A 22,500-nucleotide genomic window follows, 5' to 3' on the forward strand; every position below is an offset into this window, starting at 1 on the left:
GTGGTGGCCGGCCGGCCGCGGCCGAGTGCGGCGCGTGCGGCGGGACGGGCACCTACTCGCAGCGATCGTCGGTGGTGACCATCAACTCGACGTGCAGCGCGTGCGGCGGCAAGGGGGTCGTGGTGGACGAGACGACCAAGTGCAAGTGCTGCCACCATGGCCGCGTCCACCAGACCAAGGAGCTCCGCATCGAGGTGCCGGCCGGCGTGATGAAGAACATGCGCAAGATCTACGAGGGCGAGGGCGACGTCGGCGAGTACGGCGGTGTGGCCGGCGACCTCATCGTCGTGTTCGACGTCGAGGACTCGCCCGTATTCACCCGCGAGGGCGACGACGCCACGTGCGACGCCAGCGTCACCTTCTTCCAGGCCGCCCTGGGCGCCCGCCTGGCCGTGCCGGGCCTCTACGGCCAGCTCCTGCGACTCGATATCCCCGCCGGCACCCAGCCGCACGACGTGCTGCGACTCGACGACGAGGGCTTCGTCAACGTCGCCACCCGCAAGCGGGGCCACCTCTACGTGCGCGTGGTGCTCGACATCCCCAAGGCCCTCACCCCGCTCCAGGCCGACCTCCTCGCCCGCGCCCAGCACCAGTGGGACGCGGTCACCACCACCACCGCCACCACCACGACCACCGACGCGCCCTACGACGAGCCCACGACGACGATGCCCTCCGAGGCCTCGACGGACTACTATGGTGATGACGTGACATCGTCGAGCGGCCTCGGCAGCGGCGACGGTGAGGTCCACGGCGGCGGCGGCTTCGATTCGACGCCACACCTGGCCGAGGGCGATGACGTGGGTGTCGGTGGAGGGCCGATGGTGGAGGAGAACAACGCGGGCTTCGGCTACAGCGACGATGCCACGGCGACAACGGGGACAACGACAACGACGATGCCGTTGCACACGCCAATGCCAATGCCGACGACCACGCCCGACGCGCCAACGATCATCGCCAACGGCCTGCACCATCATCACCACATTCATCACCACATTGCCAACCTCAACAACATCAGCATCGACATCAACGCGGCGGCGAACGGCGTCGGCGGCTACGAGTGCAGCTAGCCCACCAACCGCTCTCTTCAATCTTCTTCCCCTCTTCCTCACTCCAAGTTTCATGTACAATTTGTCCCATACCTCAGCAATCAACATATTTTTTTTGAACTTGTTTTTGCTTTATGAATTGATTCCGCGCATTATTTGGCTTTCTTCTTGGTCGCGACCGCCTTGGCCTTGTTGTTCGCCTTTTTCTTGCCGCCAGCAGCTGCGGGCTGTCGCTTGCGCTTGCCTGGCTCGCCGGCTCCAGCAGAGACGGACGCGTCGGACTTGGCGCCGTAGCGCTTGATGACGCGGCCCAGCAGCTCCTTCTCGGCCACGCGCAGCATCAGCGCCCACACCAGGATCGCCTTGCTCCCGTCGCTTTGCTGCGCTCGTATTACGCGTGTGCGGTGAGGACAAGGAATGCAACGTGTGTGCGGTGAGTGTGTGCGGAATTGGAGGGGAAGGAAGACGCACGGCTTTGGCGAGCGCCCGGCGGTCTTCCTCGAGGGTGGTGGGCGGGTAGAGGCCCAACCGCGCACGCGCCAGCGCCACCAGCATCCCACGCACGCACTCGTCCGCCGCCAACTGCTCCATCGACGTGGCACGACACGCACACGACGCGACACGACACGAGCGTGAGTGCGCCGCACACAACACATAGCACGACACGACACGCGCGAGTACCTGCCGCTTGTCGATGGAGCGGAGCTGCTTGTAGAGAAGGGCGGGCTTGGCCTTGGCCATCTTCACGCAGGTGGCCGGCGGCGCGAAGAGGACGAAAAGGACCCACAGCAGCTCCCGCTCGGCCGTCCCGTTGTAGTGGAAGTTGTAGCACAGGTCCTCCCCAAATATCTGCGCGTGCGGTCGTGTGTGTTGTGTGTTGGTAAGGAATGTAGAATGTAGAATGAGGAATGCGCGGAATGTGGCATACCTTCTTGCGGCTCTGGCAGAAGGCGAGGCGCTTGTTGGCGGCCTCGGCGTTGCCCAGGCACTTGGCGCTCACCTCGCGGATCAACGCCTCGTCCACGCTCACCTTGATCAACCACCACGTGTCGCACGACACACACAACCACCGCACACACCACCGCACACACCACCGCACACACCATCGCACACAGCACACGCATTAGGTAGAGCGAAGGACGAAGGCCTCGCGTGAGCCCAGGCCCGACGTACGCAGTCGTTGAGGTTGGGGATCTCGACGAAGCCGTGCTTGTTGAGCAGCACCACGTTGGGCAGCGGACCGTAGGTGTTGTACACCTCCTCCCCCGCGGCCGCCTCCCGAATCTGCGCATGGTCAGCCAAAGACTCAGCACAGAGAAGAGAAAAGTGTGGGTGCGTGCCATGACGATGTCGAGGGCGTGTTTGGATTCCACCACCCCGTCGGGTCGGGGCCACTCTTCGTCTTCTTCTTCTTCGTCTTCCTCCACCTCTTCGACCATCTCATCTTCTTCGTCGTGGCTTCCATGCTCTTCGTGCTTCTGTTCTTCTTCTTCTTCCTCTTTCTCCTCTTTCTCCTTCTCCTTTTCTTCTGCCTTTTCCTCTTTTTCTTCTTCTTCCTCTTCTTCCTCGTGTTCGTCCTCCTCGCCCTCCTGCACCACACGGCATTGTCAGCCGCACACGACACACGACACACGACACACGACACACGACACACGACACACGACACACGACACACGACACACGACACACGACACGACCAACGACACGACACGACACGACACGACACACGACACGACCAACGACACACACGACTGACCTGGTGGCGGGTGTGGGGGCAGGGATCGGGCGACCCGCACACGGTGCAGACGTCGCCGTCGGACTGGATGTGGACGTGCTCGCGGCCCGTGTGGTTGAAGATGTCGGCCACCGGCAGCATGGCGTCGCCGTGGTAGGCGTCGACGCCGAACGCGCGCGACGCGATGAGCGACGAGGCCCGCTTGAACAGCTCGAACGACAGCACCTCGCGCCCGCCCGTCCGCTCACGGTGCTCGTCCGCGAACGGCCCCACCTGCATGTCGTAGTCCTCTTGCAATCGTTCCTGCGTGTGTGCGTGTGTGCGTGTGTCATGTTAGTACGACACACGACACGACACGACACGACACGACCAACGACACGACCAACGACACGACCAACGACACGACACGACCAACGACACGACCAACGACACACAGCACACGACACACAGCACGACACGACACGAGACACGACACGACACACACGCGTACTTTGTCGTTGTCGAGGATGTAGGTGAGTTCGGTGCCCTGGAGGGGCGCCAGTTCGGCCGGGTCCCAGTACATGGGCAGCGGCTCGAAGGCCGGGATGCACTGCAGGTACCCATACCACTTGGACTACAGATATGCGCGCGTGGAATTTCAGCTATGTGGTGGTGGTGGTTGAGGAATGCGCGAGGAATGCAGGGTGCAGTCACTGACCTTGGTGCCCTGGGACATTTCGTACATCAGGGCAATGGCGAGGCCCACGCTCTGCTCGGCCCAACAAACCATAAGCGAAGTGAGTGGCCAGCGCGTGTGGGAAGAAAATGATGGAGAACAGTACGCCGTAGAGCTCGGCGCCGGCGAGCAGGTCGGCGATGGCCGTGGTCTTGACGGAGAGCACCACCTCCTTGGGGATCACGCACACTGTGTGGCGGCACACGGCGCGCACACGACACACAGAACACGGCACACGGTGAATGAAGAACTTGAAGGGGATGCGTGGGTAGTAGAGCTCGGGGATGTACGGAGCTGGCCCTCCTTGAGCGGCTGCAGGGCGATCACGCCCAGCCCCAGGCCCTGGCCACGCAGCTGCGGTGGAACGATTCACCGCAAGCGAACTGTCAGATCATCGCACACACACACACACACACACACACCAGTTTCTGACGTGCGAACTCAAGGAGGGCGGGCGGGTTGAATACGTGAGGTCTGAAGGCGATGGCGTTGCGGTCCCACCACACCCGGTTGCGTTCCAGCCACGCCTCCAGCTCCGCCAGGCGTGCTGCCGCCTCCCTGGCCCAAGATGAATTTCATCGATTAAATTCATGAAAAGAATGGTGGAGATAGTGATTTTCAGCAGGGCGTACTCGGGAGAGGTTGAGCCGTCAATTCCGGTGTGCGTCAGCACGCTGGGCACCTCCTCCGCCGCTTCCATTCCAACAGATTTATAATTCTTCCACTCTGTTTTTTTAGATTTTTTTTCGTCTTTCGTTTTTTGCCATTTTTCTTCTCGTCGGTGGTGGCGCTCAGGCCGTGCTCGCGCCTGCAAGGCGCACCACGCAGAACCACCATACAACAATCAGACAATTGAATCGGTCCAATCATTGGGGAGGGAGTTGCCTTGTCGCTCTGCAGCACCAGTCGCACGAGCTCCGGGTCCTCCCCCTCGTGGTCCAGCTGCCAGAACTCGTCGTAGCTCAGGCCATCCGGCCCGCGCAGGGAGAAGTTGAGTCCCTTCGCGCGCAGGTACTCGAGCCACTTCGGTGGAAGCGGTTGCGCGGGCCAACGGGCTTGGTGGTCCATGATGTTGTGGTGCAGCACTGTGCGCCCGTCGCCGTCAACCTGGTTGATGTCTGCGCCGTGGTCGAGCAGCGCCTTGAGCTGGCCGCACCGGCCCACCTGCACGAAGTGGATGGCTCGCCTGGCCGAATCCTCGCCGGCGGGCAGGACGGAGTGCGGATACGGAAAGATCGAGCAGCAGCCGCTCACGCCGGAACCTCTTCCTACGCCACGAAGAGGGTTCGTACGACCGCTCAGGGTCGAGCAGCAGCGGCAGTGCCCTCCCTGCAGCCAACCAGGCCAACCAGTCAGTCAGCACTTTGCAATGCGGGAGCTGGAGTGCATGCGTGGGTACGTACCTGATGGTGCAGGGAAGGCCACTGGTGACAAGCGGCCGAATGACGGCGGGCGTGCTGTTGACGATGCAGCTGCTCATCGCCAGCTGCGCGCTGCAGCAGGCGGGTGGTGCACTGGTCGCCCCAGCAGCCAAAGACAACTCTTCGACACTTTCCTTGACTTCCTCCTCCTCTTCCTCTCTCTTTTCGTAATCATCACCACCGCCTCCTTCTTCCTCTTCCTCTTCCTCCTCTTCCTCTGCGTTCGAGTCCGAGTCCTAGGCCATAGCACGAGTGGCCAGCGGTGACCACCTGAGCTGCTGCTCGACCCTGATGCCCAGGGACTTGAGGAAGTCCAGGCGGACCAAATTGTCGAACCTGGCGACGGACGTACTCATCTGCAGAGCCTCCCTCATCTCCAACTCTCTTTCGTCATCGTACCGGAGCTGGCCGACAGCTCGAGCGAGCGCTTGGTACTTTGATTTACAGTCGGACTGTGCGCTCTTCTCGCAGAGTTGACGCAAGGTCGCACAGGTGTCCTGCCGATGGATGGCCAGGCGTGGGTAGTGGCAAAACAGCGACAGGGGTGTGTCGCCTGCTGCCGTCTATGAAAGAGACAAACGAACGGACAACATAAGAGCAGGAACGCGAGAGAGCGAAATGGGGGGGGGAGGGAATGGAAATGGCATGTTGGGATTAGCGCCACGAGCCAGCAACAGCGCCACAATCGGCGCTACCCACTGGGTGGATTCGGAGCACCCGAGAGTCCAGCTGAGGCAAGTCTCGCGGTTCTTGAGGATGACGTCCTCGTCTAACGTGATCAGCACCTTCACCGTGTCCACGTCGCCGCTCTTGACTGCCAACTGCGGGTCCCGTGAAGAGAGCAGGGCGTGTCGAGCAGATACGTCATCAGCTCCTCGTTCTGAGTTCTCACTGTGTGGACAGTGGACGAGAAAAGAGGAGTTAGCACACAGTGAGATCGCCCCTGCCTTTTGCACAACACACAACAGAACGGCATTGCCAAGACCGGTCGAGGCACCAGATTGAAAAAGAAGTTGAACCAGGCGTGCTCTGCGCAGGTACTGGCGTGGCGGTCACCTTGGGGTGCCACCAGCTTAGCTGCAAGAAGGCTCAACCAGCGCAGCACCCAGAGCGTCGAGAAGTTCAGTAGGCTCCAGGCGACCGAGTAGACGTGGCAGCATGCGATGGTTGCGGGTGGAAACCGGTTCGACGACGTGAGGTTGGTGACGCCCACCTGTTCCCAAAGATGGTGCGCTTGCAAGAGGAAGTTGCGCCAAGATGAACACACCGCCTCGCACCTCCCCAGTGACTCTGGGTCCACCCAGGCAAATACTGCAGTTGACATCTCCGCAGACCCAGGGTGCTGACGAAGTCACCGATCCGTTCCTCGTTCCCATCATCTTCGACCTTGGCCATGTTCGCTATCTGCGGGGAGGTGTTTTGTCGAATTCCGCGTTCCGAGGAAATTTCTTCTCTCGTTTCTTTTTAAAAAAAGAAGTAAAAGAAGCGCAATGGCGGAGACGCAAGAGAAGGAAGTACACCCGGTCGAGGTGCCGGCTGGAGGTGAGTTTGATCTGCCGCCTCTACTCCAGTACGGAAAAGCTCACCCTCAATCAGTGCAGCCATACTTTTCTCCCATCTTTTGTTTCTTCTTTAAAAGTGCATCTTCTACACGCGCTGGTTGTGGTCTGACTCTCGGTGTCACGGGGCAGGCTGCCTGCAGAGTTGGTGGTGGCCATCGCTGGCTGGCTGGCCCTGCGCGACCTCGGCCGCCTGAGCCTCGCCTGCCGCACCCTGCACGCTCTTCTCGCTCACGATGTACTTCCGCTAGCCCCGCCCCTTTCTTTGTCGTGCGTGTGTACCGTGCGGTGGCGCGTGTTGCGCGTGTGTCGCACCAGCGCTGGCTGACGTGGCGGGGTCGTGCTGGTGTGCGTCGACGTGCCATCAGAGCGTATGGCACAGGGCTGCGGAGCGCGAGTGGGGCATTCCGCGCTCGCTCGGCCTGCCGGAGCACCACCCCACCTGGCGCAGCCTGTGCGCTCGGCTCAGTACTACTCACTACTCGCTACTCGCTCACTCACTGGCACTCGACCCCGCCACACGAGTAACTCACCCGTCGTGGCTGTTGTTTGTCGGTCTACATCGCACACAACAGACCAGTGCAGGCGGGTGCCGCCGAGTCAGGCAGTGGCTCATGTAGACGGCGACGAGGACCCGATGACTGCGCTCGCGCAGTCCGGTCCCTATCGCGTCGACGATGCGATACACGCCATTACCACCATCACCTTCTGGGTACCACTCCCTCGTGTGTGTGTGTGTGTGTGTGTGTCGTTGCGCTCAGATTAACATGTGCGTGTCGTTGTGCGCCGTGTGTCGCAACAAGTTTATGATGGCCGACATCCGCGAGGTTGACGTCGGCAGGACCCTTCCGCTCGTGATGCTGCGCAGTGGCGACAAACAGCTGTGCATCGGCCTGCCCAGCCGCGCCCCCCACCTCATGATTGCGACCAACACCCTCGCTCCCGGTACGCGCCTCGTGTGTGTGTGTATGTGTGTGTGTGTGTGTGTGTGTGTGCAACGGCTAAGGGCCCTGTGCACAACACAGACGACGAGGTGAGCGACTCCGACTCTGACGAGATCTTCGCGAGACCCCGCAGGACCGCCACCAGGACGTGGGAGTTGAGGGTCGAGACCACGCAGGCCTTCCCCGTGCTCCGGTGGACGCACGTGACGGTCGAGATCGAGGGCTGGCCCGAGCCGTCACCCCACCTGAAGGCCGCCAGCCCAGCTTCGGACCAACCGCGCCCACGCTTTGCCATCCGGTTTGGCACCGAGGACCTGGGCACCGACCTCAGCGACCAGCGGTTTAACCCCTGGGTACGCCCCTTAGGTGCTCGTGTGTGACTGTCGTGTGCGGTGCGTGCGGAGCTGGCTTCTCACAACGAGTGGATGTCTGCATATGGCGCGCTGCAGGAATGGCGGAGGAGATCTCGGGTCTTTGTCGACGATTGCGAGGGCAGCACAAGGAAGAGCCTCATCCGGTTCGTCTCGCGCTTTTTCTCTTTCTTTCTCTTTCTCTTTTTAGGCGCGAAACACCCCATATTGACAGTCGCGTGTGTGTGTGCGGTGATGCGTGTGCGCGTTGGCGCGGCGGTGGCCATGGCTTGTCCAAGTGATGTGCGGATCTACGACGGTCGACTCCACCAGGAGGACATCGCTTTCCTATCGACGATCGTGCCACCGCTGCGTACGGCGCGCGGCTCGGCTCCTTGTGACCCTGTCTGTCACTCGTACGACTGACCTTTTTGTCGTGGTGTGCCGCCTTCTCGGTGTGTTTGCAGCCGAAAACATGGACGCGATCGAGGAGACCGTGATGACAGCCCTTCGAGAATCGGGTGCGTGCCCAGCCGCAACTATAATGGCCCAAAGCCAGTCTTGCTGCTGACACACACACACACACACACACACACAACCGGCACACGGAACCCGACACTCGCTTCACCAACAACAACGAACAGTGCGTCATTCGAGTGTGACATGCGACGGCTGTACGCATTCCTCCTCCTCCGCTTCTCTCGCTGTTGATCATCTGGCCATCTGAACCGCGCCCCTGTCGTCCGCGCAACAGGTGACGCTTGGCCGCTCGTCGGCCTGCGGTACAACTGCGCCGAGAGCTGCAACTTTGGTACCCCCCCAATCAATCAGCAAACATTTTCCTCCCACGTGCCGGAGTGAATTTGTAAATATTTCTTTCTTTCCAGACATATGCAAGGCCTGTTATGATGCGGGCATCAATCCCACCCGTACGTCGCCATTATTGTGTGTCCCATTGTGTGTCATGGCAGTCCGGACTTGTGCCACTGACGGTGTGCGCGGGGCCACAGACCTGCCGGTGTCGCCGCTGCACGAGCTGGACCACGGCTTCCGCGTGCTGCAGACCACCGGGTACTCCGTGCGGCCCTACCTCGTACGAACCACAACAGTGTCCCTCTCCCCTGTACTCCAAGGCCTTGCATTGACCGCCAGGCCAACAACACAACAGGTTCCACCGCCGCACACGCCAGAGAGCGCACCAACAGCAAAGAATACCAACAACAGCGTCTAAGAAGGTGAAACCTTTTCACTTTAATTACAGTGTTGTCATTAAGTGGCAATATCAGATTTCTCGTCAAACGATGATTGGGGAGCCCAAGTCGCTACTTTTTCTACATACCGCATACTCCGAACGCGGCGCACCGAAATCGGTCGCCTCACGGGTACATGTTGTGGGTTGTGCGGGGAAGTGAAACCGACCTTCTACTCCGCTACACTCGCACGACACTACGGAGACGAAGAAGATGGCCGTGTCCTTCTCGGTCCGGCCCACCGTCATCTTGTGCGCGGTCCAGAGTTGCGTTCTACTCTTCTTCTTCTTGCTTTGTGGGTGGCCCATCTGCGCCACCACTGCGCAGGACTGGCAGCTCATCGCCTGGGGGGCCGATCCTTCTACTACTCCGGTCGGCGACCACTTCGCCGACGTGTGGGCCGGCATGGAGCACCATTGCGCCCTCCGCAGCAATCACTCCTCCGTGTGCTGGGGCAACAACACCTTCAATCAAGTGAGCCCCTCGCCCGCGCTCGCGCCCTCGTCCGGCAACTACTTCGCCAGCTTCGGTCTGGGCGCGACCCACTCGTGTGCGGTCGTCGACAACGGCACGGTTCTCTGCTGGGGCGACGACACCTACGGCCAAGCGACGCCGCCCGCCGGACTCCAGTTCCGACTCGTCGTGTCGGGCCGCTTCTACTCGTGTGGCCTGCTCCGCGCCAACGGCTCTCTTGTGTGCTGGGGAGGCTACCTCCCGACTCCTCCGCCCGGGGACCCGCAGTTCGCTGGGCTCGCGCTCACCGTGGACCTAATCTGCGGTCTTCTGGCGAACGGCAGCGCTCTGTGCCTCAGCTCGGCCGCGACTGTGCCTGCAGGCCTGACGTTCCGGCAGGTGTGCGCCGGGGTCGGGTTCGCGTGCGGGGTGCTGATGAACAGCACGGCCGTGTGCTGGGGCGACCAGCAGGTGGTCGCACCGACCGATGACCTCTTCGCTTCGATTTCGTGCACCTGGTACCACGCGTGCGGTCTGCGCCCGAACAACACCATACGCTGCTGGAGCTCGCTGAACGGCACTCGGCCATACGTGAGCGGACCGAACAGCTATCCGCAGCTCACCTTTGCCCGCATCACGACGTCGTTCTCGACCACCACCGGTCTGCTATATGCTTCGCCGTCGCCGTCCAGCACTCCGTCGCCGTCCAGCACTCCGTCGCCGTCTAATACGCCGTCCAGCACTCCGTCAAGCACGCCATCGCCGTCCACGACGCCGTCGCCGTCCAGCACGCCATCGCCGTCTAATACGCCGTCGCCGTCTAATACGCCGTCCAGCACGCCGTCCAGCACGCCGTCAAGCACGCCGTCAAGCACGCCATCGCCGTCCAACACGCCGTCGCCGTCGCCCACGCCGGTGGGCCTCAGGGCGAATGCCACGGGTGACATGCCGCGACTGCACTTTGCCGTGACGCAACCGAAAGTGACCATCCAACCTGCAGGTAAGCGCTTCACTCTTCCCCAACCAACTGCTCTGCTTGTGTGTGTCGTGTGCCGTGTGTCGTGTGTGTCGTGTGTGTGTCGTGTGTCGTGTGTGTGTGTCGTGTGTGTCGTGTGTGTGTGTGTGTGTGTGTCGTGTGTGTGTGTGTAGTGTGTGTAGTGTGTGTGTGTGTGTGTCGTGTGTGTGTCGTGTGTGTGTGTGTGTGTGCGTGTGTGGGTTGCTCACCCTCGCGGATCGCGAGTCAGATCAAACGAGCCCGGTCCAAGTCAGCGTGGGGGTGGGGCGAGTGGCGGAGGTTGACGCCAACGCGACGTCGCTGCTCTCTGCGATCATTTGTCCGGGTAAAGTGGCTCCACCACCAACATCACTCTCTCAACCGTCACCGTCATCATCGATGAACCCAATCAGCTCACGTGCAAAGCCCACAAACAGGGAATTGGAGCGAGGTGAGCAACGACAGTGCTGGTGCAGCATTCGGAGCTAAGCAGTCGTTCGTCTTCGTGGCCGATCTGGTGTTCAACTCCACCTCGTCCTGCGCTGACCTTGGCGCAGCCGAGAGGCCCAGGGTGGAGTTGCAGTATTTTACCTTCGAGCGGAACAGCACCATTTCGTTGGGCAGCAACGCGACCGGATCGTACCAGCTCTCTTTCGACATCAGCCCTTCCTTCACCAAGTTCACCCTCCGCCTCTTCCACTGGCCCTGGCTTGGTGCCGACTCGAATCGAGTGGAGGTGGACATCAACATCTCTTCGCCCTTCGCCAGCTCCGTTCCATTGCCGGCCGCTGACGGCGACACGACGCTCGAGCTGCGCGGGCAAGCGCGGAGCGCCGACGGTCGTCCGTACTCCACGCAAGTGCGGCTGGTTCGAGCCGTCACGCTTGACGATGTCCTGGTGCTCGCCACCAATGACACCGATGACAGGGCCGCTGTGGAATTCGCGTTCGATGAGCAGCTGTCAAAGCTGGTGCTGTCTTTTGCCCGCTTCAACACCTCGCTTGAATATGACCCAGGTAACACACGACACTACGACACACATGGCACACGACCAACGACACGACACGCGACACGACCAACGACACGCACGCACCAACTACACGACGCGACGCGACGAACGACACGACACAGAACTAACCGTTACAATCACCAACAGACATCGGTGTGCTACTGGGAAGAAAGGACGACGGAGGCAGCGACAGCAATCTACCCATCATCGTGGGCACTGCGGTCGCGGTGCCAGTGGCCATTGGGCTGGTCCTGATGGTCATTGCGGTGGGCGTGGTGGTCCTCAAGTGGCGGAGCAAGCTTCGCGGGCGCAGGGAGGCCATCAACATCGACCAGCACGACTTGGCCGAACTGGACACCGAGCAGCTGTGATGCGTGGCATGTGTTCAAGAATTTCGTTACAATGTCCTGCACTCCGTCCCCTTGTTTATCATAGAGCTCGCGCTGGCCGAGGTCGCGCAGAAGGCGAAGGCGCTGGAGTCGCGGAAGACAACGCTGGAGTCATTGCGGTGGGCGTGGTGGTCCTCCAGTGGCTCGAGCAGGGAAGAAAAGATTGTTATCGTTATTTTTCTTATTTAGTGCCCATACCTCCGGGAACGAGATGGCGGCAGTGCAGAGAGCGCTCAAGGCGGCCAAGGAGGCCGAGGCTCGCTCCTACAATGAACGCCGCAGCCTTTCCAAGGTCTACGAGACACTCGGTGCGCTGCAACACTCGATTCCTCATTAATTGGGTAATTTAATCACCAAAAACATTAATCGAATTTTGCCGATTTGTATGTGGAAACAGATGCGGGGCTGCCTCAGCAGGCGTTGAAGTTGGTGGTGACCTACCTCAAGAAGCACCCGGAATCGCAAATGGCCAGGGTACTTCATTAATCTTTTCTTTGGTAAAATTCACATCATTAAATTGTGTTCCTACTCGGCACTTGGTGCGCCAGGCGATCAAGGCCCTCGTGCACAACGATCTCGCGCAGAAGGAGGTGCGTTTCATCTTGGAGGCCGTGACTAGTCCGTTTCTCCTGACCCCCAGTGAAAATGGCCGTATGCATCCATCCATACGTGCGTATGCAGGAAGCCTACGCCATCTGCCAGGAGGTGTTGGCCGAGTCGCCCAACGACGACGCAGTCATTCACCCGCTGCGGCTCACCCTCGTCCGCCTCGGTCGTGGTACGCGCCCTTCGGCCGCGCTCTCGCCGCCCCGGTGGCGAATGTAGTGATTCAATGCGATCGCTGATGGTCGACGGTCACTGCGCGGTGCGCACCAGGCTATGAGATGCGACGGCTCTACGAGCAGCTCGCGACGGCCGAGCCCCAGAACCGGAGGTTGGCGCGCCTCGTCTTCTTTGCGTGCGCCAAGGAGGGCGACTTCAAGAGCCAGCAGGCCGTACGCAAACACAACACCAACCATACACGACACGCACGACAAACATGCACACACGCACACACGATGCACGGCACACGGGCTAAATGCTACCTACTACTATTGGGTCCATTAATGCAGGCGGCGATGAAGCTCTACAAGCTGAAGGAGAAGGAGAAGTACTTCTACTGGTCCATCACCAGCAACTTCCTCCTCGCTGGCGGTCGTCCCTTTGTGCAAGACGGCGAAGTCCAGCGGTACGCACGACACAAACACACACACACGAAGCACGCACGACCGCACACGCAAGTCCTCACCGGCAATGATGACGACGGCAACGATGATGATATGGGTGGCAGGCTGGGCAAGACGGTGGCGGACGGGACCGCGGTGCAGCCGGCCACCGATGCGCGCATGCTCGCGCTGTCGGAGATGCTCCTCAAGAAGCGCTTCGGAGCCAAGGCGCCCGCCCAGCTGGGCGTCTTCCTGCTCTACCTCAGCATTCTTACCTCCCAGGTTCGTGTGCGTGCGTGTGTGTGTGTGTGTGTGTGTGTGTGTGTGTTGGTGCGTGAGTGCGTGAGTGCGTGCGTGCGATTACGTTCTTTGGGCGGAACGAGAACTCAATTCTTCGACTTGCACCACGCTTGCAGGGGAAGTACAAGGAAGCCGAGGAGTCCCTGCGAGCCGATAGCAGCTTCGCGTCGCTCTTCAAGGAGGAGCACGTGCGCCTCAAGTGCGCCACCCACCCACCCCACCCACCCACCCAGCCGCAGTTGATCGACGTTCATTGATTAGTCTCACCCACCTTTTTCCGGTCTTTTGAAGGTATCACGGGCGCGTGTGCGGCCAGCTGGGCATGTGGGACAACGTGCTGCAGATCTACAAGGGCCTCCTCGTGTCTCAGCAGTGCGTCGTCGAACTCTTGCGCGAACGCTTGGCGGTCTTACAATTGCCTCACACGACACGACACGCACGACACGACACGACACACGACGGCAGGCCGGACGATTGGGGCTACGCCAAGAACTACCTCAATGCGCTGTTCAACCTGCGCACCACGGAGAGCGCCGACCAGAGCGCCGCGCGGCTCGAGGAGGCCCTCGCCTTCTTCCGCCAGCTGCAGAGCGATAACCCCAGGCTGTACGCACCTGACCTGTTTATTATTATTGGCAGTTTTTTAATTACTTCGTTTCAGGCGCGGACCATTTTTGAGCGAAGTTGAGCTGGAGCACCGCCTGCTGGAGGACAAAGGTTTGCGCCTTGTCAACGCCCGCGTTCGCCACGATTGCAATGTGGTGTGGAATTGCATTCACGGGCTGACACTTTGCTTTTGTTTTGTTTCTTAAATTAATTTATGTTTGCAGTCAAGACGGATGATGCCCACCTGAAGGCGCTGCTGGTGGCCTACTTCAAGCGATTCGGCAGCAAGCCCGTCTGCTACTACGATATTGGCCGGTGAGTCAGTCTCCACCCCTGCGCGTAGTGCTGTATGCTGACGTCACGCACACGCACCACCGCACACGCACCACCGCACACGCACCACCGCACACGCTCCACCGCACACGCACGGGCAGGTACATTGTGGCGCTGGAGGGCGGCCGCGAGGAGGCGCAGCAGGAGGCCTTCATCGATCTCCTTCGCGCTACCGTCGAGTCGCTGCCTGCCGACGCATCGCCTGTATGACTCCTGTTCACGCGTGTCGTTGTGTCGTGTGTCACGTGTGTGTGTTGCGTGTTGCGTGTCTGCGCTCACGCCAGAGTTCACGCAACAGGAGGCGAAGGAGCGGTGGTACACGGCGCAGGCGACGATTGAGAAGTTCCGCAGGCGGCTGGGCCTCCATTCGCGCCTCTCGCTCGAGGGCATCGTCGCCCTGGCCAAGCAGCTCTGGGAGCTCTACCTCGCCTCTGCCGCCAGCGCCACCAAAAAGGAGGCACGTCGCTCTTCATTCCGTCACACGACACACGCACCAACCGCACACGCACACACCGACCGCACACGCACACATGCTGACGTGGACAGCGTTGTTTAGGAGACGGAGATCGGGCCGGGCGAGGACTTGGCGCTGCTGGCGGGGCACCTCATGCTGGACGCCTACCGCCAGGGCGGCGACGTGGGCTACGTCGTGGCCGGCGCAGCCATCCTCGAGGCCTGCCTCCGGGGCAGCAAGTACAACTTCCAGGCCAAGGTCCTCCTCATCCAGTTCTACCGCCTCCTCGGTGCGTCGCGTGTGCGGTGTCGTGCGGTGTGTGCGGTGCTGCGTGTGCGGTTGCGCTCATGTTTGTGAGTGTGTGCGGTGGCGGCAGATGCGGCGACGGCGGCGCATGATCTGTACACGTCGCTGGAGGTGAAGTACATCCAGCACGACACGGTGTCGCACCTCATCATGGACATCCTCATCACCCACGGCCTCACCAGCGAGGCCCTCAAGGTGTGCTCCAACATCCGCCACTTCCACGAGGTCAAGACTCGAGAGGTACACACCGCCACTTCACACACACACAACACACACACACACGCCACCGCACGCACGCATGCACCACCGCACACGCGCAATCGCAGCCTTATTGGTCGGGGCGTGCGTGCGATAGATTGCGGATTGGCTGTCGCAGCCGTACAAGTCGGAGAACTACCACAAGGTGACGGAGATGATGGAGTTCGGCGACCAGCTCCGACGATCCCAGCAGCTGGCCGTCACCCGCACCGAGGAGCTCCACCTTTTGGTACGCACGCACTCACGCATTTCTTCACATTCCTATCATTTCTCTCCTTTCTTACATTTTTGGGGCGGAATGTGTGGCAGTTGGGCACGCAAGCCGACACGCGTGCGCTGCTTCCGGTGACGGCCTCGCGATTCGTGGTGGGCGTGCCGCCCCATGCCGAGGCCCTCGTCACCGACGAGCAGGCCGCCGCCGAGCTCTCCCACAACCAGGACCCCGTCATCGTCGAATGGGACCCGCCCAGCACCGCACACCCCGTACCGCATTCCCTCTCACTCACTGGAATGCAACACACGCGTTTCTGGAATGTGCGCGTGTAGAATGTGTAGAATGCTCACTCGTAATGGTGGTGCGCCGCAGGCGAGCGATGGGCTCGCGTCGAGCGCGGACATGGGCAGTGGCCGCAGCTCGGTGGACGAGCAGAAGCGGTGGCTGCGCGTGCGGAGCCTGGTGGCCAAGGCCCTCCACCGCCTCGTGGCCCTCGCCCACGCCTCCGCCCCTGCCCCCGAAGCCGCCCCCGCCCAGGTATTTTCCCTTTACCCTCCCCCCCCCCATTGGCCTCTATTTTCCGTGTGTGTGCGGTCATTGACGCACCACACACACACACACACACACACACACACACACACACACACAACACGCACAACACGCACTATCGCACACGCAGCCTGCGCCTCAAAAGGGCAAGGGCAAGGCTCCAGAGCCGCCCAAGCCGGCTGTTGTCGCGGCCCCGGTGGACAAGCCCGCCCTCCTCGCTAGCGCCGTACCAACCTCTCCTTCCTTTCCGGGAGACTGTCTATTCGTTTCGATTGACACGTGTGTCGTGTCGTGTCGTGTCGTTTTGTGCGTGCGTGTCGTGTGTCGATGTGAACAGAGGGACGCGCTGCGGCAGTTGGGAGAGCTGCTGCCGGTGGTGTTGTCGTTGGAGGGCACGGCGGCGTTTTCGCTCGAGGCCGAAGACGCGGCGGTCGACCTCAACGGCGCCAAGACCGACGTGCGCGCGTGGCAGCTCGTCTGGCGCGTCTTCCGCACCTTTGCCGTCGTCGCCCAGCTCGTCGTCTCCGTCGCCGGTACGCGAACCACCGCAACGCCACCACGTACGCGCCACTCATGACACGCACACGCACACGCACACAGAGAACAAGGTGGAGGAACAGACGATGCACGAGGCGATCAAGCGTCTGCAGGCGCTGCCCGCCCAATTCGAGGGTACACACGGCCACGTCTGCCGGCACCTTAACATGATGACGTGGCATGTGGTGCTGACCCGGCGTGACGTGGCACCTCCGTAGGCGTGGCGCAGCACGTGCTGGGCGAGCTGGAGCCGGCTGGGACCCAGGCCGGCGGGTTCAACGGGGCGGCCCTGCGCGAGGCCTGCTTCGTGGTGGTCCAGCTCTCGGCGTGGACCGCCGCTCTCTTCCAGGCCTGGTCGGCCGCCTTCCCCGCCAAGCAGCGCCGAAAGAACCACCCTGCCAACTCTGTAATGCTTCCCCCCGCGCGCGCGTGTCGTGCGCGTGTGCGGTGCTGACGGCACGAACGTGCGCGTGTGTGCGGTGGCGCGTGCGTGCGATTGCAGGTGCAGGAGGCGAAGGCGCCGTTGACGGAGGGCGCGGCGGCGATCGCGCGCAGCCTGGAGTCGGTCGGGGCGCTCCTCAAGAAGCGCCTGGGCGACGCCGCCACGCTCAAGCCCGCCCTCCCGAGCTCCACTCTTGCCGATCTCTCCACCGCCTTCCACCAGAAGGTTCGACTCCTCTCGCGTGTGCGGTCGTGCGTGTGTCGTGCGTGTGCGGTCGTGCGTGTGCGGTGTCTTGCGATGCGGCTGACGATTGGATGTAACTGGGGAGCAGGAGGTGACTGAGTGCACGGCGGAGGTGCAGAAGAAGGTGACGCAGAGCTGGCAGGAGTCGCTCAAGAGCCTGACGGCCCTCGCGCAGCAGCGCGTGACCACCCTCCAGCAGGCCGCCAAATGCTGAGCATCCCACTAAACGGCTTTTCGATCGAAAAATCGACTCCACACTGTTTCCTTTCTTGTTTGGTTTGTGGGACAACAAGTTTGAGGAATTCCAGGCATTCTCAAGAACGAAGAAGGTGCGCCCTAGCTTGGCCTGGGCCTCGCCTTCTTCGTTGTATAAATAATAAAATTGATTTGTCGGGGGGGGGGTTGGGTTAGACCAGATCGGCCTTGCTGGTGGTGTCCGCCGAGCCGCGAATGAACCCGACCCCCGAAGTCCCCGTGCTCTTGGTCTGCAGTGGGCCACGACGTGGCACAAAGTCAACAACGCGAGAAAACGAACGCACACGCACGGCACGACACACACAACACACGCCACACATAACACATACGGCACACATAACACATACGGCACACGCACGCACACGACACACCACGCGTGAAGGTCGAACGTACGCGTCGGTGTGTGGGTCTGACCGCGACGGCGGCCGGCTCGATCGCGTCCTCCAAGTTTTGAGATCTTCTGCGAAGGGCTGCACGATGTATTGTGTTATATAATATACATATACATATACATATACATATACATATACATATACATATACATATACATATACATATACATATACATATACATATTATAGGATTGTGAAGGAAATGTAGAATGTAGGAGGTATATGTACCCTTTTCCTTTTTCTTGATGAGCTTGATGCTCTCGGTGGCCTTCTTCTTGGCCTCCTTGACCGTCGCCTTCTTGGTCTTGCCCAGGTTGTCGGTGTGGATGGCGTCCGCCACCGAGAAGCCCCGCAACGCCGCCATAAAGTCCTCCACGCTCTCCGGCTAAGATCACCACCAAAACATTAGACTTAATGATCAACTTTTTTTCCAACCAACCACAATCAACCAATTTTAACCAACCAATGAATGAATGGGTGGTACGCACCGCGAAACCGGCGTCTTCGGCGCGGAGGACGGTTTGCTCGACCTCGAGGAGGCCGCGGAGGGCGCCGCGCAGGCTGGCCGGGCTGCTGCAGGGCGAGACCAGGTCGGGCTCGTTGAGCCGGTAGTGATTGACCACCTGGTCCAGGTACGCCCGCATCAAATGGTCCATCAGCCCTGCACACGTGTGTGTGTGTGTGTGCGGTGGTGTGTGTTGTGTGTGTGTGTGTGTGCGGTGGTGTGTTGTGTGTGTGTGTGTGTGTGTGCGGTGGTGTGTGTTGTGTGTGTGTGTGTGTGCGGTGGTGTGTGTTGTGTGTGTGTGTGTGTGCGGTGGTGTGTGTGTTGTGTGTGCGTGTGTGTGTGTGTGTGTGTGGTCGGTGTGTGCGGTGGTGCGTGTGTGCGGTGAAGAGAGGAGAGTCAGCGACAGAGAGAATGAAGTGGGCCAATCAAAATAATGTAATGTACCCCGCTTGGTCCGCCTTATGGCGCCGACTCCGCCTCGGTTGAGCTCCCGCACCTCACGCGCCACGCCCTCTCCCTGGAAACGCGACACAACACGCGCCGTCAGCCACGAGTGTCGTGTCGTGTCATGCGTGTGCGGTGCGTGTCGTGTCGTGTCGTGGCATGTGGAAAGAATGCACACCTGGATGAGGAGGCCGTCCTGCGAGACGAAGATGCGTCGGCCGCAGTGGGCGTATCCCTTGCGCGGGAGCGAGGGCACGACGTCGTTGTTGTGGGTGACCCGGTAGAAGCCCGTGCTGGGCGCGTGTCGCTTCAGCTCGTACACGAACTCGTCGTTGCCCACCTTCGGCTGCCCGAACGTGTACACCCCTGCGTCCCCTCCCAATCAGCCGTGAAACACACCGCACACGCACACGCCCCACCGCACACGCACGACACACGCGCCACCGCACATGCACTATCGCACACACGCGTACCGGCGACGGCAATGGGTACGAAGGGCATCGGCTGCAGGTGAGAGGCGGCGACGGCGCTCGAGGCGGTGACGAGGCTGGTGATGTCGCACGTGGTGGCCTCGCAGGTGGTGGCCTCGCCCATGGCCGCCACCACCGCCGCTGCAGCCGGCAGCGGCGGCGACAACGGCGGCTTGGTGGGCACCACCGGGGCGCTCGTGGAGTGCCACCCGTCCGCGTGGACCGAGGAGGTAGTGGGCTCGGCCGACGACGACGGCGTCGATGATGACGTGGCAGCCACGTCGGTGATCGAAGGCGCTGCCGTCGCCTCCGCGGTCGGTTCGGCCGCCGCAGCACTGGGCAGCGCTGAGTCGTCGGTCGTGGCCGAGGCTGCGGCGGCGTCGGTGGCGGCAGTGGAGTCGGCGGCGGCGGCGGCGGCGGCGGCGGTCGGACGGGCGGGCATGAGGAGGGAGAGGTCGCACGCGGTGTGGCCCCGCTTCAGGACCCGCTGCTCGACGAACGACTGCCTTTGCTTCGCGTTCGCCAACGTTGAGCCCTTGTTGGCCTCGCCGTCTGCCTGACCGGCCGACTTGCGCGGCGAGGTGGGCAGCTGGGCCTTGGACGCCGCCTTGGCCGCCTTGGTGGCCTTCTTCTTCTGCTGCTCCTCCTCCTTCTGCTTCTCCTTGAGCTCCTTGCGGGCCTTCTTGGCCCGCTTCTCGTTCTCCTTGGCGCTCAGCAGCGGGTCGCTGTGCGGGTGGTGCTTGGGCCGCGACGATGACGCGATGCTGACGTGGGCTGACGTGGCAGCAGGCGGCGCGCCGGTCGTGCGCTTGACCGGGGCCGACAGCGACAGCCCGTCGTCGCCGTCGCTGACGTCATCATCGCCGTCGTCGTCACTGAGGACCATGTTGGGCACGGACTGCGAGTGGTGCGGAAGCTGCGGGCGGAGCTCGTCGTCGCCGACGCTGCCCCTGGGAGTGGAGCTGACGTCATCATTGTCGGAATCCGAGGAATTCGAGTCTGGCGCGGCTTCCTTGGCTTTGCCGCCGCCGCGCGAAATGAGGCTTCGGAACCGGCCGGCCTTTCGCTCGCCGGCGCCGCCCACGATGGCGCTGCCGCCCGTCGACTCCTTCACCGCAGTCTTCTCCTCTTTCTTCTGAACCATATCCATGTCGCTTGCCGCGCGCTGCGTTCGTGTGCGGTGGTGCATGTGCGTGTGCGTGTGCGTGTGCGGTCGTGTGTGTGTGCGGCAGTGGTGAGTGCGGGCACAAGTAAGCGTAGGTTGAGGGGGGAGGAGGTACGAGGTTGGCCTTGGACTTCTTGCGATCCTTCTTGGTGGGGGGCTTGTACAAGGGGCAGGTCGCCATGCAGCTGGGCATGGACAGGTAGGCCAGCAGCATGTTGGCCAGCGCACCACCCAGCGAATGACCGCCCAAATACCTGCACACGACACACACGACACACAACATGACACGACACGACACGACACGACACGCACGACGCCTTAAGTTGTCGATTGACAGAGAACACGAAGAGAAGTGATGGCCTGCGTACAGGGGAAGGGTGGGGTTGTTGGCGCGGGCCTTGAGGATGAAGCGGCGGACGTCCTCGAACACCGACATCAGGGCCGAGTTGAAGCCGTTGTGCACCTTCACCCCCTTCAGCGTCGGAAACGGCTCCGTCTGCGTGTTGTGCGCGTGCGCCATGCGTGTGTCATGTGTCGTGCGTGTCGTGCGTGCCGTGCGGTGAGCGACTGGACGTGAGGTAAAAAACAAATGTTGGGTGCGGAGGGCGGTACCGGGCAGTAGTCGAGGTTGGTGAGCCAGTTCTGCTTGCCCACGGTTCCGCGGAAGCTGACGATGATGGCCTGGTGGTTGTACATCCCGAACCCCTGCGTGTCCGTCTCCACATCCTCGAAGAACTCCGCCTCGTCCCACCCTGCACCGCACTCGGCAATCAATTGAATGACACACACGACACGACACGACACGACACGACATGACACGACACACACGACACGACACACCACCGCACGACACGACACGCACGACACGCACACGGCATGCAACGTACGCCAGATGCGGGTGACGACGTGCTTGATCTGGGCGGAGGAGCGGTAGGCGAGGGCGGCGGCCATGGCCAGCCACAGGCAGTGCGTGGGGTTGTAGGCCCGCATCGTCGGGTCCGCGGAACCGGGCGCCGGCTCCATCGCCGCGCGCACCGCGTTCGGGCAGTCCGAGTCAAACGGCGGAAGTCCGTCCCTGTTGGCGCGCGCGTGTCGTGTCACGCGTGTGCGGCCGTGCGTGTCGTGTCAAGTGAAGTTGTGAGCGTCGTGTCATGCGTGTCATGTCGTGTCGTGTCGCGCGATGCATACAGCGAGTAGGTGATGCCGGCCCACTCGACCCGCTCGTCGCTCCAGTGTTCGGCGTCGTCGCTGTTGTTGTCGACGTCAGCCGTAGTGGCGGCAGCGGAGGTGGTGTTGCTCCCCTTGGTGGGCAGCATGCGCGCCAAAGTGCGCCGCTTGCCGGCGGAGGCGGCGGGCGGGCTGTCGGACGAGGCGCGAACGGACTTGAGCGGCGGCATGATGCCCGAAGACGACGACGGCAGCGGTCTTGGCGAAGTTGGCGGCGACGAAGGTGCGACGGTGGAGGCGTCGCTGGCCGAGCGGCGCAGGGATGAGGTCGGGGCGGTGGCCTGGGGCGACGTCACGGCGGCGGTGCGAGGAGGCGGAGCCGCCGCTGCGGTGGGCGACGGGTTGGCCGTGGCGGGCGGTGCCGGCAGCGTCTGGGCACGCTCGCGTGTTTGCATTTATTACTCAAACCTGTGGTGGTTCACATTTTTTTTAATTAATGTTTTTTCTTGTGCCTTAAATTTATTCCTTACATTTAAAAAACAATAGATAAGAATACCTCAGAACGAAAGCCAAAAAGTAAATAACAATATTATTATCATCACAATATTTTGTGGGTGCAAGGGAGAAGGAGGGGGCTACGTACGGGGTTGGTCTGACCTGTGGCCTGGTGCGACTTTCTCGTTTTTGGAGCCGTGCGATGAATTATGGAGTTGCGCGACTGGTCCCACGTCGACCGCCACCTTACTATTTTCTCAACTGTTGTTGCGGTGCTGGTGTGGTGCAGTCCCGG

At 61.4% G+C, this 22,500-nt stretch overlaps 8 protein-coding genes across 8 annotated transcripts in view; 4 read left to right on the forward strand and 4 right to left on the reverse strand.

The window, feature by feature from the left end:
• ACA1_059760 (Chaperone protein dnaJ, putative) overlaps nucleotides 1-1,067 on the forward strand; it is a gene marked incomplete at both ends in the record, with an annotated part of 1,857 nt that extends 790 nt beyond the window's left edge. Inside the window, one exon of the mRNA XM_004339224.1 lies at nucleotides 114-1,067. Coding sequence (XP_004339272.1) covers nucleotides 114-1,067 — 954 coding nt within the window. The remainder of the gene's footprint in view (nucleotides 1-113) is intronic.
• Nucleotides 1,068-1,198: 131 nt separating this feature from the next.
• On the reverse strand, nucleotides 1,199-4,196 carry ACA1_059770 (nuclear protein SET family protein, putative; the record flags this gene model as incomplete). The annotated part of the gene is made up of 13 exons (XM_004339225.1): nucleotides 1,199-1,426; nucleotides 1,518-1,628; nucleotides 1,728-1,895; nucleotides 1,975-2,076; nucleotides 2,220-2,330; nucleotides 2,423-2,635; nucleotides 2,803-3,084; nucleotides 3,272-3,370; nucleotides 3,479-3,529; nucleotides 3,603-3,685; nucleotides 3,787-3,838; nucleotides 3,919-4,054; nucleotides 4,129-4,196. The coding sequence occupies 13 exons, from the start codon at nucleotides 4,194-4,196 to the stop codon at nucleotides 1,199-1,201; spliced, it is 1,704 nt and encodes a 567-aa protein (XP_004339273.1).
• A 91-nt stretch (nucleotides 4,197-4,287) lies between these two features.
• On the reverse strand, nucleotides 4,288-4,976 carry ACA1_059780 (uncharacterized protein; the record flags this gene model as incomplete). The annotated part of the gene is given in 3 exon segments (XM_004339226.1): nucleotides 4,288-4,304; nucleotides 4,318-4,760; nucleotides 4,900-4,976. 3 exon segments carry the CDS (start codon nucleotides 4,974-4,976, stop codon nucleotides 4,288-4,290), a joined length of 537 nt encoding a protein of 178 aa, XP_004339274.1.
• A 177-nt stretch (nucleotides 4,977-5,153) lies between these two features.
• Nucleotides 5,154-6,312, reverse strand: ACA1_059790 (uncharacterized protein; the record flags this gene model as incomplete). Its single annotated transcript, XM_004339227.1, has 5 exons — nucleotides 5,154-5,321; nucleotides 5,613-5,738; nucleotides 5,959-5,994; nucleotides 6,023-6,150; nucleotides 6,195-6,312. 5 exons carry the CDS (start codon nucleotides 6,310-6,312, stop codon nucleotides 5,154-5,156), a joined length of 576 nt encoding a protein of 191 aa, XP_004339275.1.
• Nucleotides 6,313-6,407: 95 nt separating this feature from the next.
• Nucleotides 6,408-8,915, forward strand: ACA1_059800 (uncharacterized protein; the record flags this gene model as incomplete). Its single annotated transcript, XM_004339228.1, is given in 13 exon segments — nucleotides 6,408-6,459; nucleotides 6,620-6,714; nucleotides 6,845-6,930; nucleotides 7,062-7,188; nucleotides 7,280-7,421; nucleotides 7,502-7,773; nucleotides 7,870-7,937; nucleotides 8,070-8,143; nucleotides 8,238-8,291; nucleotides 8,525-8,581; nucleotides 8,658-8,699; nucleotides 8,781-8,863; nucleotides 8,880-8,915. 13 exon segments carry the CDS (start codon nucleotides 6,408-6,410, stop codon nucleotides 8,913-8,915), a joined length of 1,188 nt encoding a protein of 395 aa, XP_004339276.1.
• A 318-nt stretch (nucleotides 8,916-9,233) lies between these two features.
• Nucleotides 9,234-11,847, forward strand: ACA1_059810 (uncharacterized protein; the record flags this gene model as incomplete). The annotated part of the gene is made up of 4 exons (XM_004339229.1): nucleotides 9,234-10,473; nucleotides 10,718-10,813; nucleotides 10,905-11,483; nucleotides 11,624-11,847. 4 exons carry the CDS (start codon nucleotides 9,234-9,236, stop codon nucleotides 11,845-11,847), a joined length of 2,139 nt encoding a protein of 712 aa, XP_004339277.1.
• Nucleotides 11,848-12,076: 229 nt separating this feature from the next.
• On the forward strand, nucleotides 12,077-17,526 carry ACA1_059820 (uncharacterized protein; the record flags this gene model as incomplete). Its single annotated transcript, XM_004339230.1, has 25 exons — nucleotides 12,077-12,173; nucleotides 12,263-12,339; nucleotides 12,414-12,455; nucleotides 12,547-12,643; nucleotides 12,742-12,860; nucleotides 12,978-13,093; nucleotides 13,196-13,352; nucleotides 13,487-13,569; nucleotides 13,662-13,742; nucleotides 13,836-13,976; nucleotides 14,032-14,087; nucleotides 14,201-14,291; nucleotides 14,411-14,513; nucleotides 14,608-14,700; nucleotides 14,866-15,052; nucleotides 15,140-15,309; nucleotides 15,446-15,556; nucleotides 15,637-15,810; nucleotides 15,914-16,078; nucleotides 16,221-16,316; nucleotides 16,428-16,623; nucleotides 16,691-16,762; nucleotides 16,846-17,033; nucleotides 17,130-17,294; nucleotides 17,401-17,526. The coding sequence occupies 25 exons, from the start codon at nucleotides 12,077-12,079 to the stop codon at nucleotides 17,524-17,526; spliced, it is 3,003 nt and encodes a 1,000-aa protein (XP_004339278.1).
• Nucleotides 17,527-17,719: 193 nt separating this feature from the next.
• Nucleotides 17,720-22,165, reverse strand: ACA1_059830 (lipase; the record flags this gene model as incomplete). The annotated part of the gene is made up of 12 exons (XM_004339231.1): nucleotides 17,720-17,797; nucleotides 17,961-18,037; nucleotides 18,188-18,344; nucleotides 18,448-18,620; nucleotides 18,909-18,981; nucleotides 19,087-19,274; nucleotides 19,382-20,543; nucleotides 20,659-20,797; nucleotides 20,912-21,039; nucleotides 21,156-21,295; nucleotides 21,431-21,618; nucleotides 21,732-22,165. 12 exons carry the CDS (start codon nucleotides 22,163-22,165, stop codon nucleotides 17,720-17,722), a joined length of 2,937 nt encoding a protein of 978 aa, XP_004339279.1.
• Nucleotides 22,166-22,500: the final 335 nt, after the last annotated feature.

The sequence above is a fragment of the Acanthamoeba castellanii genome, assembly GCF_000313135.1.
Source record: "Acanthamoeba castellanii str. Neff unplaced genomic scaffold scf7180000084599, whole genome shotgun sequence".
NCBI lineage: Eukaryota > Discosea > Longamoebia > Acanthamoebidae > Acanthamoeba > Acanthamoeba castellanii.